At 43.0% G+C, this 18289-nt stretch overlaps 1 protein-coding gene across 2 annotated transcripts in view; it reads left to right on the forward strand.

The window, feature by feature from the left end:
* Window positions 1–18289, forward strand: part of LOC146797787 (cytoglobin-1-like) — a 188865-nt gene that overhangs the window by 10150 nt on the left and 160426 nt on the right. For both annotated transcript variants that reach the window (XM_085627636.1, XM_085627638.1), the window contains exon 3: window positions 1295–1547. In XM_085627636.1, the coding sequence (XP_085483762.1) occupies window positions 1327–1547 (221 nt within the window). In that variant the 5' untranslated portion in view covers window positions 1295–1326. The remainder of the gene's footprint in view (window positions 1–1294; window positions 1548–18289) is intronic.

The following is an 18289-nucleotide window of genomic DNA, read 5'->3' on the forward strand; positions in this document are numbered from 1 at the left end:
CATGGATTTTGACGCATTCCCAGATTTACTAAGTCTACTAAACCAGGGAATGCCTGAAAATGATACATCTTCCCAGGTGAGGTGTAATGAGGAGAAATATGTTTATTTCTCCTTGTTTTTCCCTCTTTCTTTGTGCAGCACACATAGGGAAAAGCCTCAGAGGATTGTTAAGCTGCTCTACCACAGCACTCCCACCGTTTAATTGTGCACTCAATTTTCTTTTTTAAATTCTAAGAAAAGCCCAAGATGTTTGTACATCTCCTCATCTGAGGGTATTGGCGAAAAGAGAAATGCAGAGGCGCTACTGCCGCGCTTACAAGTGTGACTACTTGAGGGAAGCTGTGGGGTACGTGTCACAGCTTTGCACCTTCATCAGGAATCTGCGGCGGGAGAAATAAAGGCAGTGTTATCTCCCTTCACTGTGCTGTCGCTGCACAGTTCTTGAGTTTTTTAGGAGCCACAGTTTCTTTTTACTGTGGTAAAATTTAGGGATGTCTTTGTCGGCCACTGTCACACACTGTACGCCTTGAATAAGAGGTGTACCGAATGGTAAGCATGTACTGAGTCTCTTGGTGGTAAAAGGCTGAGCTGGACGATAATATTCAGACCTTATAACTTCCAACTGCACACAGTACCCTCAGGCAGGCACATCAGCCCAGGTGTAGCCGAAGCTATCTCTGGCTTACCCTGCATGCGGTGCCCTAGGCACTGCCCTGGGCTTGCAACCCTTGCTGATGGTTTAACTGAGTTAAAGGAACAGAAACTAAACAAAGCTTTCTGGGAGCTGTTTACTTTATTTACTTTTCATTCTTCATACCCCACATGAGCAAGCATGTTTTTTTCATGGGCTGTGGGTGGGACAAGGTGAGCCCTGTGATGTCATCAAGGCGCAAAAGGGTGTGTGAGGTCATTTGAGCTATCCCAACTCCCAAGCATTTTAGTAGATTGAAGTCCATGCCCTCTGACCCATTTTACAGATGACCAGAAACCTCAGAGATCGTTGTTTATCCTGCAGGCGCAGGTTAGACAAATATCCTTGAAGTAGGTGCATAGTAAGAAGTAAGTGCATCTTACTAGGATCTTCAATGCTTGAAAGGGGTAGTAAGCGTTATTTAAATGTAATTTTTGACTTGTAGGTAACACAGAAATCTCTGCAACTGGCACGTCAACCCACTGAGCCATCTTAATGAGCCAGGAGCCTGTGATCAGAAAGCTACACACAGATCTCTGCAACGAGTATGTTTAACCAACTGAGCTATGCTATCAGCTGCGTGACATTATGATTTCTCCACAGCCCAGCGACTCAGGGTGCTGCTTCTGGACAGGATGGGGTGCGCACTCTCAGGCCCCGGAGTGGCTCCTGATAAGACCGTCCCTGAAGGGAAGAGTTCGAAGGCCGACTCCGAAGTCATCCCAGGTGGAGTGGGCAGAAGCAGGCCACAACCGGAAGTCTCTCCCATCTCTGGTGCTCAGAGGGAGCTGATTGAGTGCTCCTGGAAGGTCCTGCACGAGGACATCGCCAGAGTGGGCATCATCATGTTTATCAGGTACGGGGTGAAGCTGCTAGTTACAGGGGAGGAGATGGTAGGCACTTTGGCAGGTACCTTCACACATGTGTTGAGGGGCCCTGCAAGTGGCGGCCGGCATGGCTCGTGGGTGGGGTCGGGTGCGGCGAGTCTCGAGGGTGTCATGCATGGGCGTGAGGGGGAGTTGCGATAGTGGGAGGGAGCTTCACAAAAATAATGTTAAAAAAATGAACTTACTTTTCCCCTCGGTTCTGCGTTTCTGGTCCTGCTCCTGCTCCTGACGCCAGGAACAGGAAGCAGGCAGCCAGGCTCCCTTCCCTAAGCCAATCACAACGCGGCAACGTTGTGATTGGTCTGAGCGCTGTGACACGGAGCTCAGCTAGGCGCTGTTGAGGTGGGCATGTTCTCCCTGCATGGAGAAGGGGAAAGTGCTCATGACTGGTTTGGTCAGCCCCAGATGGCCGACCAAACAGTCATTGTACACTTAGGAGTAGGCAAACCACTCCTGCCCTGCTCTGTGAGCAGAGCAGCCCTGCCCACACACCTGCCCGCAAAGGAAACATAAAATGATAATAACTTAAAGTTATTATCATTTTATTTATGTATATTTACAGCCAGCGTGACAGCCCCATGTGCTAAAATCAAAGATGTAGAGGTGCCAGTGTAGGTTAAGGGACTAAGATGTTCCTCTTCAAGAACAACAGGAGAAGGATTGAGGTAAGAAAAGATTTTACTCAAAGACATCTCAGCCACCTCCAGCAATAGCTCCCTTCCAGCTGTCAACCACCCCCTCTGCAACATTCTCATTCCACTATCTCAGCACATTCTAATAAACCCCATTGCATGGACAGTGTACTCCTGTCCTATGCTCAACCATTATTGCCATGTGTTATGTATGCCACACTTCTCCCCCCTCATACTAGACATCCATCAAGAGAATACATAAAATCCACATGGACCATATCAGTTCTCCACATATTTAAGACGGTTGATTTATGATCTTTTATTCGTTTTATTTAGGCCTGGGCTAAAATTTCGTTCCGTTCGCGGGAATTGCAATAATTTGACATTTTCGCGTTCGCGGAAAGCGCGAAAATGTCAACATTTCCGCAGCTTAGCGATAATTTGGTTCTTGCTCGCGCTGTAAAATAATACATTCTCGCACGCGCGCGATCGCCTTACCTGAATCCCTGCGTTCGCCGACAAGTTTTCTTGATCCGGTCGCGTTCTCCATGAGATTTTGTATTGTTTTTAGCCATTTGCGCTGTCTCGCGACAGTTCGCGCCCGCAGTGATGTCATGCATCGCACGATCACGTCTTTCTTCTCGCGATCATGCACCGCGAGACAACTGAAAACAAGATGGCCGCACCCGCGAGCAACCACATGGGTAAGTTGGCGAGCCGCAACCATGCAGAAAATCTCGCGAACATGTGGGAAAAAAACTTCCGCATCTTCGCGATATTTCCGTGTGTTTGCGATAATTTTTAACATTTTCGCAATAATTTGCGAAAGTGGATTTCGCAAATTCCGCCCACCCCTAGTTTTATTCCTTTGTACAGTATTCAAAAGATAGCACTTAAGCTACAAAGAATGGAAAGACGTATATAATGTACTCTGTTGTCATTCTAAGCACAAACATTGATTTGGTTGAAAATTACTGCAAATGCCAAATTGCCATTGTTGATAAAAGTGTTCACTTGGAACTCATTTATAAACCACTTCACTTTATCTTAATTGACCAGGATTTTTTTTCTGTTGTCTGTCTTTAAATAAAATTGGATAATGAAATAATGAAATTCTGGTTGTTTGTATATGTCACTTGAATTTGAGAAAAGATTGAGGGCCTCATTACGAGTTTGGAGGTGCGGGTACAGAGCAGCATGCCACAGTCCCGCACCGCCAAACTCGAACGCCAGCCACCCGCCAGATTATGAGTATTCTCGTTGTCTGGCGGGCAATTCTTTGGCATTTCCATGGCAGTGCCTCTGAAAATGGCACTGCAAAGGGAATGCCAAAGCAGGTTCCTGCATGGACTGTTAAGTCCATGCCATACAAGAACTGGGTGTGCATGCAGACGGGGGGCACACCATGTGCCCCCCTGCCTGCATCCCCATGGCCAGAGGCACCAGGGGGCCATGTAGGGCCCCCTGAGTTTCCTCACTGCCAGCAGTTTCATGGCGTGAACACAGGCAGTGAGGAAACTTGGAATATGCTTGGCGAGACCACAGCGGTCCTGCCAAGCATATTGCGGCCTCACACCGCCGCATCACCACCAGTGATCGCAGATCCCTGGCAGTTGCGGAGATCCCAAAACAGTCGGACCACCGTACTTGTAATATTGTGGCTGGACCCCTGGTGCGGTGGTCCCCGACATCCAACGCTCCTCCACCACTGGTTCAGCGGTCCTTTGGGCCGCCAAACGCGTAATCAAGATGTGTTGCGTTGGACAATAAATAGTTACTTTATTGTCTTGTATGCACAGGTTAACAATGTCAAAGAAACAGCCGACACGTGTTTCGCCCAGTGGCCAATCGGCCAGTGGCTTTTCAAGGCAAAAGTCTGTCTGAATCGTCACAGTCAATCAAGTAGAAATTCAAGAACGTGGTCTCTGTGATTCCCTCAATCTCTGTGGTCCGGGAAGGATTGCCAATTGAAAAAGCCCCTGGCCGATTGGCCACTGGGCGAAACATGTGTCGGCTGTTTCTTTGACATCGTTAACCTGTGCACACAAGACAATAAAGGAACTATTTATTGTCCAACGCAACACATCTTGTGGAAAATGTCTTTCCTAAACAAATCATTGCTTAACCAAAGGGTATGAACCTCCATCAACTAACCACATTGTCTCTCTTCCAATGGCTGTTGGGTGTAGCCATTTGTGAGGCACGTACCAGGAACATATTGGGTCTCAAAGACAAGGGCTGGAATCCCAGTTTTGCACATCCTAGTTACCCTGCACTAAACTCATAATCAGACCCTACGTTTTTACAGAATAATATGTCTCTTATATCTTAAATTTCTGTCTACAGATTCAGCATGTACAGAAGTAAGTGCAATTAGATTGTGTTCATAAATGGGTTTCAAGTGAACATTTGTTTTCAATTGCCACATTTATACCCAAGGTCACGTGGACATATTGGGGTGCTATTGTTCCTTACAACAATTGTTGATAAAAGGGTTCATAGGGGAAAATACTCACCTTAGGGCTACCAGAGGTATTTCTTCAATGTCATAGGACACAGACTTTTCTGTTATCCCCTGTTGTGTCTCTGATACATATCTTTTGGCTATTGCCTGTGTGAGCAACATGACGAAGCACTTATGTGGCTTGGTTGGTTTGTGAGATGTTTTATCTAATGTATGTGAATATGGGCTCTAAGTGGAGCATGCTGCTGGGTGCTGCAGGATTGCTAGATCTATATGTGTTGATGCATATATACGATGTTCTATTTTGTTGCATTTTTGGAAGTTCTGTCTCCTGTTGTGATGGGTGTTTGTCTGTTGTGTCATAGCGGTGCCTTCAAAGAAACTTACATTCCCTCTTTGTCCAGTTACTCATTCCAGTCATTTCTCTATGATGATTGTCCATCTTCTCTGACGAACCAGATATAGTCCAACTTTCCTTTTTGATTTCCTAAAGAAAGACACACCAGACCACTTCTCCCAAAGGATATTGTGTTTATTGTCTTTCTAACTGATCTCTGTGGTAGTTCTGAAAATTCCAGGAGCTTTATAATCTTATTTTCACTTGGGGACATAGCAGCACCCATGGAGGTGGTATCTTCAGCAAGGTGTCACATGGGTGTTGTAGTCCGTTATGGTCTGAAATTTTGGAAATCAGCTTCTATGACTTTAGAGACCCAATTCCCCTGAATCAGAGTATAAGGGGGAGCTAGAATGGTGGCTAGATCCAAATAATTTAAGAAAGTGTGCATGTCTCCACCCACCTTAGCAGAGATCATCACAACAGACGCTAGCAATTATGGTTTGGGGGCTACTTTGAAATCTGTGGAATTCAGGGGAGTTGGTCTCAGTTAGTCAAACAATACTCCTCAAATTGGAAGGAAGTGGAGGCGGTCACATTAGCTCATCTGAAATTGTCACCTCTTAATCAGGGATCCAGTTTAGTGATAGGAAGACACTTTTACAACCAGGTCTTGTCTGAGCATACAGGAAGGAATCCGACTGACATCTCTGACAGTGCTAACAAAGGGGATTTTTGGAAGAGGAACTAACTGGAAAGACCTATACTGATTAACTGCTTGATTCCCTATTGCTTGGACATCTATCATACATGGTGTATACACCTACTTATTCTCACTGTTGTTTCCCCTACCTGTGGGGTGGGTGCGATGAAAGATTTGAAATTGAACGTTATGCCCCTTTTTTCCCTTATTATCCTTATTGTCCTTCTACGGATCAATATTTTATTTTAGAATAATACATATTGTTACCCATGCACAGGTAGCACTGTACTCATTTATACTCTGTGAAAAACAATAAAGAATTGTGATACAGTGTGTAAAAAAGAATGATTTTTGGTTGGGCAGAACAGAATGTTTGTTCTCTGACAGTAATTTATATCAAAGAACTGTAAAATGTAACTACAGACAGGCTCAGCAGGATGCTTCCATCCACTGAGGGGTATTGCGTTAATCCTCAAGTGATCATCGAATTTGTCGGAGGAGGGGTTTTCCCAAATTGGGTGTGTTTGTATTGAAGGAGAACTACCACTATTCCTTGTTTAGTACAAAATTCAAGATTGAGGGAGCTTGGGCAGTGGATGTAATGCCTTGCCAGTGACCTCGAGTTCTGTTGTATGGTTTTCCTCCTTCTCGCCTGATTTAAAAATATTGATGACAATCAAGACAAAAAGCGAGGGTAATAAGGGTTGTGCCTTTTTGGCCTACTGGTCTTGGTTCCTTCTTCTTCGCTAGGGGGGCAGTAATGGATACTTCCATTCTCGCCACCTCAGCTAAGTCAGTGAGAGGCTGTTCACCAAATTACGTCTGACGGCTTGGAACTCGGTAGGTTAGAGCGTCAGAAAAATGGGCTTCCAAGCGACTTGACAGTGGCACGGCAGTCTTCAAGGAGATCAACCTTGCTTCTTTCATATGATCACCATTGAAAGTCCTTTACAAAAAAAAACAATGTGAAAAGAAATGATTATGAATCGTTGTCTTGCAAAGAAGTAAAGATTGAAACATTTCTTCAGGAAGAGTTTACTTTAGGTCTTGCAGTTGCAACACTTAGGTTGCAATGGACAGCCTTTAAGTCTCTAAGGGACCCCTGGGAAGATATAGCTAATCTAGAGGTCTTGGTTTTTGAGAAAACTGAAAGGTTTTTCCCTGGCGAGAATATCAGTTAAGAGTTTGGTTCCAGATTGGGTGGATTTTGAATGCTTTAAAACGGTATACAACCTTTACAACGCAACTTTTACAACGCACTACACTTACAACGCATTTTTTACAACGCAACATCCACTACAACGCATTCCATTACAACGCAGGACACTACAACGCATTTTTAAAAACTACCTTTACAACGCATTCCATTACAACGCATACTACCTTTACAACGCATACCATTACAACGCATAATATTACATTAAAACCCCTACACTATCCAACACTTACCCTACTGTTGCACCCCCTGGAGTTAGAATAGTAATTTTTACCCCTACACTATCCAACACTTGCCCTACTGTTGCACCCCCTGGAGTTAGAATAGTAATTTTTACCCCTATACTATCCAACACTTGCCCTACTGTTGCACCCCCTGGAGATAGAATAGTAATTTTTACCCCTATACTATCCAACACTTGCCCTACTGTTGCACCCCCTGGAGTTAGAATAGTAATTTTTACCCCTATACTATCCAACACTTGCCCTACTGTTGCACCCCCTGGAGTTAGAATAGTAATTTTTACCCCTATACTATCCAACACTTGCCCTACTGTTGCACCCCCTGGAGTTAGAATAGTAATTTTTACCCCTATACTATCCAACACTTGCCCTACTGTTGCACCCCCTGGAGTTAGAATAGTATTTTTTACCCCTATACTATCCAACACTTGCCCTACTGTTGCACCCCCTGGAGTTAGAATAGTAATTTTTACCCCTATACTATCCAACACTTACCCTACTGTTGCACCCCCTGGAGTTAGAATAGTAATTTTTACCCCTATACTATCCAACACTTACCCTACTGTTGCACCCCCTGGAGTTAGAATAGTAATTTTTACCCCTATACTATCCAACACTTACCCTACTGTTGCACCCCCTGGAGTTAGAATAGTAATTTTTACCCCTATACTATCCAACACTTGCCCTACTGTTGCACCCCCTGGAGTTAGAAATAGTAATTTTTACCCCTATACTATCCAACACTTGCCCTACTGTTGCACCCCCTGGAGTTAGAATAGTAATTTTACCCCTATACTATCCAACACTTACCCTACTGTTGCACCACCTGGAGTAAGAATAGTAATTTTTACCCCTATACTGTCCAATACTTACCTTAAATCCAATGTAATATTATGCGTTGTAATGGTATGCGTTGTAAAGGTAGTATGCGTTGAAATGGAATGCGTTGTAAAGGTAGTTTTTAAAAATGCGTTGTAGTGTGCTGCGTTGTAATGGAATGCGTTGTAGTGGATGCGTTGTAAAAGTGTGCATTGTAACGACATACATCCCTTTAAAACTCCCCCGTTTGATCCACAGAATCAATTTCCTTGCAGTTTTTAATGTGGAAAGTGTTATTTCTGGTAGAAATCACCCAGCAAGACGACTTGGCAATTGGGAGCATTATCATGCAAACCCCTTTTCAAAGGATATTCCAAGACAAGTTGGTTCTAAGACATGGTTCATCTTTTGTTCCCAAAATAGAGTCACAGATACAGAGCATGTTCCTAATTCCTTGTCTTCAGAATAAGGAACTCTTCATGCCTTGCATGTTAAGAGGGCTTTTCTCATCTATTTAGAAAAAGTGTCTGCTTTCAGGAAAGCTGTTTCTATATTTGTGAATTTTGGTCCAGAGAGGAAAAGATTAAAACTCTCTATTCCTTCTCTGAGCAGCTGCATTTGGTTTAATATTCTGCCAGCATATGCTGAACGTGTCTTGTCCAGGAAGAGTTGATCTTGTCCAGGAAGAGTTCCAGGGAAATCGAACAGAACTATGGTGGCTACATAGGTCGAGGTCCAAGGGGGCTTCCATTTTGGAAATTTGCTGGGCTTTTTCCATGCCAACTCCTTCTACGTTTGTGAAACATTACAGAATTCAATGTGATGGAACAAATTATTGTGACTTTGGTTCAAAGGTACTGTTGGCTGCAGCGCATGTTTCACAGGAGCCGGGATACAATGGAATAAATTCCACATGGTGGCATGATTCTCCATTTATTTTGTGATTTGCAAAATGTGGAGCTTTGGCATGCCTCATAGAGTAATGACTGCAGCAAGGAAGTAAATGGGGATTCAATACTAAAATGCCCAAATGTTACTTCAATTGCTTTGAGTCCCTTCTTCCTTGCTCTAGTCATTATGATCCCCCAGTCTCCCTGGGGGTGGAGCAAGTGCAAGACAATATTATTTAGTAGCTTAATTATGATATGGCTTCCGTTGGAGAGGTGTGGATCTTAAATATTGACCACAGAATATCATAGGACACTAATCTCATGGACAGAATATTGCGGGACAAAATATAGAAATGTAAGTAAGTATAGACTTTTGATACCTAACTCCACATCTATGTTCCCTAATGATAAGTATATCATCAGGGTATATAGACGTGGAGTTAGAAATAGTAAATCTCTATTTCCCTATGTGCACTTACCTTTTGATATTTTTTCACTTGATATTTTGTCAACACTATTTTCGTGCTCAATATTCCAGAGTAGAATTCTTTGGGGAGGAGTGATCTCATATAAATTAAGGTGTGTCCTTTTTTAGGGAATCAAAAAGGAAATCAGGACTATGCTGGGTCAGTCAGAGGAGGTGGACACTCCTCATGGAGTAATGACTAGAGTGAAAAAAATGGACTCAGAGTAATGAAATTATAGGGAAGTAATGTTACCTTTACTTTGATGGGATAGCTTTCATTTGGTTGCTGCCAGCATAGATTTCAAAACAATGGTCCCGATTCACAAAGGTAATCTGACATGAAGTATAAATTTACGACTTTAGATATTCACAAAGGGCATTTACGAGTTGTAAAGTTAGACTTTTAACTCAGTTAAACTTAAGTTTTGGTCTTAAGTTTAACTGTGACCAAAACTCAGATAAAAGTCTAACTTTACTACTCTTAAATGCCCTTTGTGAATTCCGAAAGTTGTAAAGTTAGACTTTCGTCTCAGTTTACCTTTGTGAATCCAGCCCAGTGACTACATAGGCAGCCATTTAATATGAGGAAAGGGCAGATGAATGCAAACCTCAACCCAAGTGTCAAATGAGGAAGCACTTCTGCAGTTGCATCAGTATGAGTAAAAGGCACTTCACTGCACACATTCTGGAGTTGCCCCCATGGTACTGGTTTTTGCACATGTAGCCTTCGGTTGTAGAGGTACTGCGTGGACTTAAATGGTAATCGTAAATCTGGGACCTGGAGAAGTATAAAAGGGTAATGTGGGCAAAAATAAGGAACAGTTTAAAATGTTGGGCAGCAGCAGCATCCTATTTGGGGCAAGAAAATTTCTCTTCGGATTTTATGCATTATGAATCTACTGTAGAGGTTTATTCGCTGTAGGATGTAAATGTAGTGCCAATTGAGCATTGTCTCGGCCGGGGGATTCTAATTGTGGTTGTTAGGGTGTTAATGATTAATGGTCAAACTCTGGCCCTAATATCATTGTGGCATATTTTAATAGCTCAGTAATTGATTGTGGAAGTGTCTTTACAGTGGGTGACCTTATATTCTTTGTAGCATGTGCATTGTGTGGGTTTTCTGGTGAAAGCCTTACATCAGTGCCAGCAGCAGTGTCCGAGGAAGATGGCCCACAGAGTTTGAAGAAGTGGCTAGCATTCTGCTGCTCAAGGTACTGCATGACTACAACTGGTGAGAGCTGAGGTTCTCCCAAGCTTTTACAGCAGGCTGCTAACTTTAACTGTAGAAACCTGCCATGTGAACAAAATGGTTAACTCAGAGGGCTTGCCTGTGGGAACTACACTTGACCAAGTTTGTTCCATGTGACATAGGGTACCAGATCTAATTCATGTAGAAAAGGATGTGTGCTGTTGTGTGAATCACTTAAGAGGAACTCTAAAGTAGGGTAGCCTACGCGAGCCGCTCATGCTACTTAGGTCTGGTAGGTAAAGCTGATCCTAATTTTAGGATCTTAAGATGGAATAGGACTTAAAGCCTAAACAAATACTGGGCCTCCTGAGATCCCCAGTTTACCCACATCACAACATTTAATTAACTCATTTTTTACCTTATAGAACAGCATGAACTATCCCTAAGTAACTGGCCATACTTACTGAAGTTAACAATCTCTTTATAATTTTGGCAAATATCTTCAGTTGTAATCTCATATGGGCAATCATATAAAGGAAGGACTGTAACACAGTGGATCCAGGCAGATCTCTTATCCCCCTCACTCTGTATTGACACCTGTCACCTCTTGTAGATCCATAAATCACCGAGTGAACATCCTCCTGAGACAACTAGGTTAGGAAATCGTTTTGAAAACATAAAATGTAAATTATGGACACCATGAAGGGACCAGCAGAGCCAATCAGAGCTGCCAGCAGGAAACATATCATAAAAATGCACGTCTATCCCTCACACTTTCTCATCCATCGCACTGCTAAATGCTGTGTTCCATAACACGATAACCCCACCTCAGTGTTCATCACACACAACATGGAAACTCTTTCCACATCGGCTCAAGGCAAAAACATCACTCTTCCAAACACACACCCCACAGTGTGCAGCATGCCACTAGCCTCAACAAGTGCATCAGCTCCACAAACTGAGGTAGTAAGCTCTAAGTCTATATACCACAATACAATACAATAGGTAGAGAAACTGAAGGCCCTCTCGTATATGTAAAAACAACCATATAGAGAACGTATCAGGTCTTGGCGGTAATATTAGCAATCTGCTGGTACAGAAAGTGTGGGAGTCTACGTGCTATGTCCTTGATGCATAAGTACAGGAGGTGCGAGGATCTCTGAGCATGTCATCAATGATGCACGGGTACAGAATGCTTGAAGAGCTTTGTAGTGATGTTAGTAAATTACTGGGACAGAAGCTATGAGAGTCACTGAGTTATACACAGGGTCGGTTTTAGGGTTGTGCAACCGTTGCAGCCGCACCTGGCACTGAGTTCAGGGGGTGCTGAGTTAGGAAAAAACGTATTTATTTAAAAACACCTGCTGCAGAATTCCTTGTGTCCTACAGGTTTCAGGCAACAACGAAAATGTCAATATAATGCTGGTGATTAATGATTAATGTTTCTGCTGGAGAGAGATTGGAGTTTTGTCTGGTGGCAGTTTTGACTCCTCATAAAGTTGCTCAATGGGTTAATACACCTGTTGCAAAAAACATATACCATGCAGACCACAGAACTGTATTTATGTGGATAGCTCAGTTGGTTATTGGTTTTGTCACAAAGATTCTTTTGTTATTTGCAGATCATAAATTACAATCCTAAAATAACACAGTAACCTCTGAACTGTCATCAAAGCGCTGCATGCAAACTGCATGGTATAGGTTAGAACATTATGTTTTTCCTCAGTCTTTCATTATCCTAATGTTGCTAAATAAGGGTTGGTTTTGGTAAAAAAATACATTATTAGTAAAGCCAACCCCAACAACTATGGTATGTTTGTCTGTTCAAGAGAATTTATTCAGAATAATAATATATAGTATTACATGAATATGAATGGTAAATGAGCAACCATGTACCAACAGAAAATCTCATATAAGATACTAAAGTCTGTGTAGATTTGGGGAAGGGGAAGAAGAGGGGAGGGAGAAAAGAAGGGGGGGGGAGGGAAGAACAAGGAGAGTTCCTAAGTAGAACTAAATGGCAAGAAAAAAATATGTTCTCGACTATATCCAATATAAGTGGATATAACTACAACATGTATTGAATAACTACAACATTCCTTATAAATCAAAAAGGACCGAGAATGAAATAATTATGGAGGATAAACATTTTCAGATATTGTAGGAGCATTATGTAATACAGTAGTACAGACCTGTCTAAGAAATACAGTAAGAGGCAACCATAACCTTTGAGAACTATGGTATGTTTTAAAACCTAGGTTTGTCTTAGTCAGACATATCATTCTTAAAATATACTGCCTACTAGGATGGGTGACGTGATACCTCCACATTGCAATCCTCATTGTCTTATGTAAGATTTCCTATAGACTGATTTACACACATATGAATCATTGTCTCCGTATAGTGTGTTTGATGTACAGTACGCTGCCATCCGCCACTGGTTATGAATAGCATTATAAAGCAAATGAAATGCATATGCGAGAGGGGCTATGGAGAGATGAGGGACACTGTTGGAGGGTGGTAGTGAGGAAATCCGTTAAAAGGCGATCATTGGGAGGTGCCAAATACATTGTTGCACTGGGTGCCGCCAGCGCTAAGGCTGGCCCTGGTTATGCGTCAGTGACTTACAAGTACAGAAGCTGTTAGGGTCATAGGTAGTGATATCTGTTATGCACAGGATGCATGAAAGGCTCTGGGGTGTTATAACAAATCCTCTTGTACTGAAGCTTGTAGGTGTCACAGGTGGTATATCGGTTATGCACTACAGAAGATGTAATGGTCCCTGGGACATGCCTGTGCTCCATTTGCAGAAGGTTTAAGAGTCTCTAGGATGATGCAGAGATTGAGAAATGTAAGAGTCTGGGCGGTCGAGAAGTTTCAATGATGCACAGACACAGATGCCATTATGATCCCTGTTGGTGATGTCAGTGATGCAGATACAAAAGGTTTTCAGGTCTAGGGATGCTTTCCATGATGCTCTGGTGAAGAAGGTGTAAAGGGCTCTGAGTGTTTGAGAGCTAGAGAGGGTCTCAGAGTGCCTGAGTGATGATGCAGTATGGAAGTTGTAAGGGTGCCTGTGGGGAATATCCGTAATGGACTGGCACAGAAGGTGCACATGCTCTGGGATGATGCATGTGATGACTTGGTGGAGAACTGTGAGGACCACTGAACCACTGGAGTAATATGAGCGAGAGCCAGGGACCAGTTTAATTGATACCCTACACAAGATCTATACTAAGCAGATTTTATCAAAATTAAATGATTGGGCAGAGGGAAACAATATTTTATCACAGTATCAGGCTGGGTTGAGAGAAAGAATCAGTACAATTGACTAGGCTTTTAGACTTCTTTGTATGGGGTGGAAATGCATGATTTTAAAGAAAGCCCACCTGTATATAGCGTTTATAGATTTGAAGGCCGCTTTTGACTAGAGATTTGCTCCGGTGCTCCCTAAAAAAACCAAGGTGTACCAGAGGAACTCCTTACACAGATAGTGAGACTACATGAAGATAATTATGCAAAAGTTAGATGGTGGCCCAGGGGAGAACTTACTGAGGCAAGCCCCATAAGGAGGGGTGTAAGACAGGGATGTGTACTGGCACCCACCCTTTTTTCATTATATGCAAATGATGCCCCAAAACATCTTCTGGGGTGTAGACATGACTCGCTGAAGCTATTTGCGGACGACACTAGTTTAATATTGCAAACCCCGAAGGAACTCCAAAATCTATTAGACTCATTTAGTGAATATTGTGATTCGATACCAAATTGACTTGGTACCCGCATCTGCAAAAAAGTAAGACCATTCTGTTCCAAAATTCAGCACCTCTACTAAAAAAACATCAGAATAGTGTAATCAAGGCAGGGTCACATGCACTAGAAGTGTATAAATACAGGGCGCAATCAGCAACCCTCTAGGGAGCAAAACTTTGTGGGGCCACTTGCAGGAATACGTTTGCAGGGAAAGAAAATACGTTTTTTAGGATGCTGCTACATCTACCAGCACGCACACCAGTTATCCCCATTGTTATGGATTTGAAAACAAAATGCATTGACCATATTGCGACCGCTGTAGTTTTGGGTGCTATTGTGGACCACTGCAGAACTTGCAAGTTATAAAGAAGGGCTAGAAGAGATATTAAGGTGTGTACATGGTTCTATAAACTTGGGTTGAACCATTATTGGGCAGCACCTGTTTATGGACACTGCCCTCTAAATAAAATATTGAAAACAAGATTTTGGGCACATATGCAAAACAGTGTCTCTCACAATTCAGATATTGGTAGATTGGTAGATTGACGTCTCAGTTCCTTTTCACAAGATCCGTCCCGTCCTTTGAGCAATTTCTAGATGAAATTTAACCTCAGTTGGCAAAATCACTGTACATGAAGTTTCGCCATGGTGTCCTGCAAGTCAAATCCGAGACAGTAAAATGGGGTCGGAGAAATGGTGACAACAATGATGCTCACTGCCTCTTATGTCAACCCGATGTACAAGAAAACGAAGATCATATACTATTCTTCTGCCCAGCATATGCCATCCCAAGACGATAATGGATTAAACCCATTTGTCGCAACCTGGGAATCAGGTCTTGTTCTAATGCGACAAGAATACTAAAAACTGATACTTCTCAGGAAATTGTTTTTAGTGTTAGTAGATAAATGTTTGCTGTCAATTTATTGAGGAAAAAAGGCATGAAATTTTATTTTAAAATTGCAAATTTTCTTTATATATGTTGTTTTAAATATATGCATGCACTTTATTGCACTTGCACTTTATATTTAGCTGGTATTCAAGTATAAAGCCCCTGATACTTATATTCAATTTTTGGTAAAAGCTATGTGCTTTCTAAAGTACCTCTATGCACAATTATAGCATTTGCACCTTATTTGTTGATCAGAATCCATGAAGAAAGCTCTAAAACATTGATATTTCCCTCTATGTTTTAATTGTATTGAACGGTAAGCTTAGCATTTGATTGTACCTTATCTGATTCATCTATTGGCTGGTATTTTTATTATCTTAATATAAATGTAAAATTGTAATTGTGAATGATGTGGCGCCTGTTTACAATATTTGTTTTCCGTAATTCACTTCCCTAAGAGTATTTGCATTTTCAAGGATGCTGTTTTTTTGTTGTTTTTTAATACAGTTTTTTAATCTTGTATAGTGCGTATTGTGAACTGGAGTATTTGTTTGTGTGTGTGTGTATGCGAGCTACATTTTGTGGATGGATGTTTCTAATACGCCGGAGGGAGAGTATGTAGCCTTCCGGCTAGAGTGGTGGACCTCGAAGCTGGGGAACCGGGTTCGAGTCTCAGCAACGATGCTCAACATCCTGCGATTAAGGGCAAATCAGTTAATCTCCCTGTGCCTACCAAAAATTAATGTGTCCTTCTGTAACAAAACTGGCGCTCATGTAAAGCTCTCTGATACCTGATGTTTCGGGTCTAGTTCGCGCTATATAAAACTCTTAAAAAGAAAAAAAGCCACGATTGAAAGCTCTGTAGATGAACTCAGCAGTGCCAGGTTCAGGCAATGCATGTCAGTGGGTCGCTGAGGTGTTCAAAATACATGCCCTTACAATGCTTGGCTCCTCTGCAGTGCACACAGAGCTGGAGTGATATGTGGCACTTGAATTTGTGAGTATAAGTGAAAGTGTGAAAACGATATGCTGTTGAAATATCGACAGGGAGGAAGTAGAAAATGAAGTGTTTACAGCTGTGCGTAGTGGAGGGCGGTGAAGAGATGCAAGAACATATGTGCAAAGGGAGAGAGGAAAAAGGTGTGGAAGAGGAAAGATGAGGTGTGAAATATGGGGAGGGAGGATTTTATAAAGATGCCGGGAGTAAAGTCATGAAAGTGTGGCACAGAGAGGCTGCAGGAATAAGTGTGTGACAGGGAGAACCGGATCGATTGTGACACTGAAGACCACTACCCCCCTTCCATATCTAATTCACATTTTTATATTTCCAGAATTAAAACATTTTCAATTCTATTTTGCCAACAATATCACTTTTACTCATTTATTTGATATTGCTAACAAGCATTGGCAAAACCAACAGGTCTGGCTTGTTTTAGGAGCATACACCAGGAGATGATGGATGGAGCGCTGAAACTTTTTAGACACTCACCCCCAGTCACAGATCTGGTTTGAATCCATCATCGTTCTTTTGCTCACTTTGCCACCTCAGTTCAGACCCAGCTATATGCAAATCCGTCTTGACCCTGTGCCTCATGAGAACAGTCCAGCCCGAACTGCAAAACCAGGTCTTCTCTAAACCGGAAACAAGCATCCTGGGACTTGTTTCGGGGTAACACCCCTCATCAACCAGGCTAGCTTGAATCCAGTGGCAAAGTGAGCAAGGGACCCACTTCTGGGCATACCCTGCCAATTTAGGGCAAACACAGAAAACACAAGGAGATGATGGACGGAGCGCTGAAACTTATCAGACACTCACCCCCCGTCACAGATCTGGGTTGAAGCCATCATCGTTCTTTAGCTCACTTTGCCACCTCAGTTCAGACCCACTTATATGCAAATCAATCTTGACCCTGTGCCTCATGGGAACAGTCCAGCCCAAACTGCCAAGCAAGGGCTTCCCTGAATGGGAAACAAGCATCCTGGGACCGGTTTTGGGGTAACACCCCTCATTAGCCATGCTAGCTTGAATCCACTTGCAAAGTGAGCAAGGGGCTTACGTCTGGGCATACCCTGCTAACGTAAGGCGAACAAAGCACACAAGGAGATGATGGATGGAGTGCTGAACCTTTTCAGGCACTCACACCCAGTCACAGATCTGGATTGAATCCATCATCATTCTTTAGCTCACTTCGCCACCTCAGTTCAGACCCAGCTATATGCAAATCAGTCTTGACCCTGTGCCTCATGGGAACAGTCCAGCCCAAACTGCCAAGCCAGGTCTTCCATGAACTGGAAACAGCCATCCTGGAACTGGTTTCGGGGCAACACCTCTCATCAGCCAGGCTAGCTTGAATCCAGTGGCAAAGTGAGCAAGGGGCCCATGTCTGGGTCGCTTGCTCTCTTTGCACTGGATTCCAGACTGATTTGTATATAGCTGAGTCTGAACTGGGGTGGCGAAGTGAACTAAAGAACAATGAAGAATTCAACCCAGATCGGTGACTGGGGGTGAGTGTCTGAAAAGATTCAGCGCTCTGTTCATTATCTCCTTGTGTTTGCTTTGTTCGCCCTTAGTTGGCAGGGTTTGCCCAGATGTGGGTCCCTTGCTCACTTTGCCACTGGATTCAAGATAGCCAGGTTGATGAGGGGTCTTACTCCGAAACCGATTCCAGGATGCTTGTTTCCGGTCCAGGGAAGACTTGGCTTGGCAATTCGGGCTGGACTGTTCCCATGCGGTACAGGGTCAAGACTGATTTGCATATAGCTGAGTCTGAACTGGGGTGGCGAAGTGAGCTAAAGAACGATGATGGATTCAACCCAGATCTGTGACTGGGGGTGAGTGTCTGAAAAGTTTCAGTGCTCTGTCCATCATCTCCTTGTGTTTGCTTTGTTTTAGGAGCATGTCTGTGTGATGTGTCTGGATGCAATAACAGGAAGCTCACAGAGAGACACAAAGCACCCCCTGCACGTTTTAAGCAGTGCCCCTAATTACTTAGTCGAATCCCTCGTGTAAATGGTTCGTAGGTACGCTTGTTTGGACACGCAATTTTAGGAACCCCACACCTCTTCCATCACACCTAAAGCCCTGGCCTAACGACCTACACCGCTTGA

This window comes from Triturus cristatus, chromosome 9, assembly GCF_964204655.1.
Source record: "Triturus cristatus chromosome 9, aTriCri1.1, whole genome shotgun sequence".
NCBI classification, from domain to species: Eukaryota; Metazoa; Chordata; class Amphibia; order Caudata; family Salamandridae; genus Triturus; species Triturus cristatus.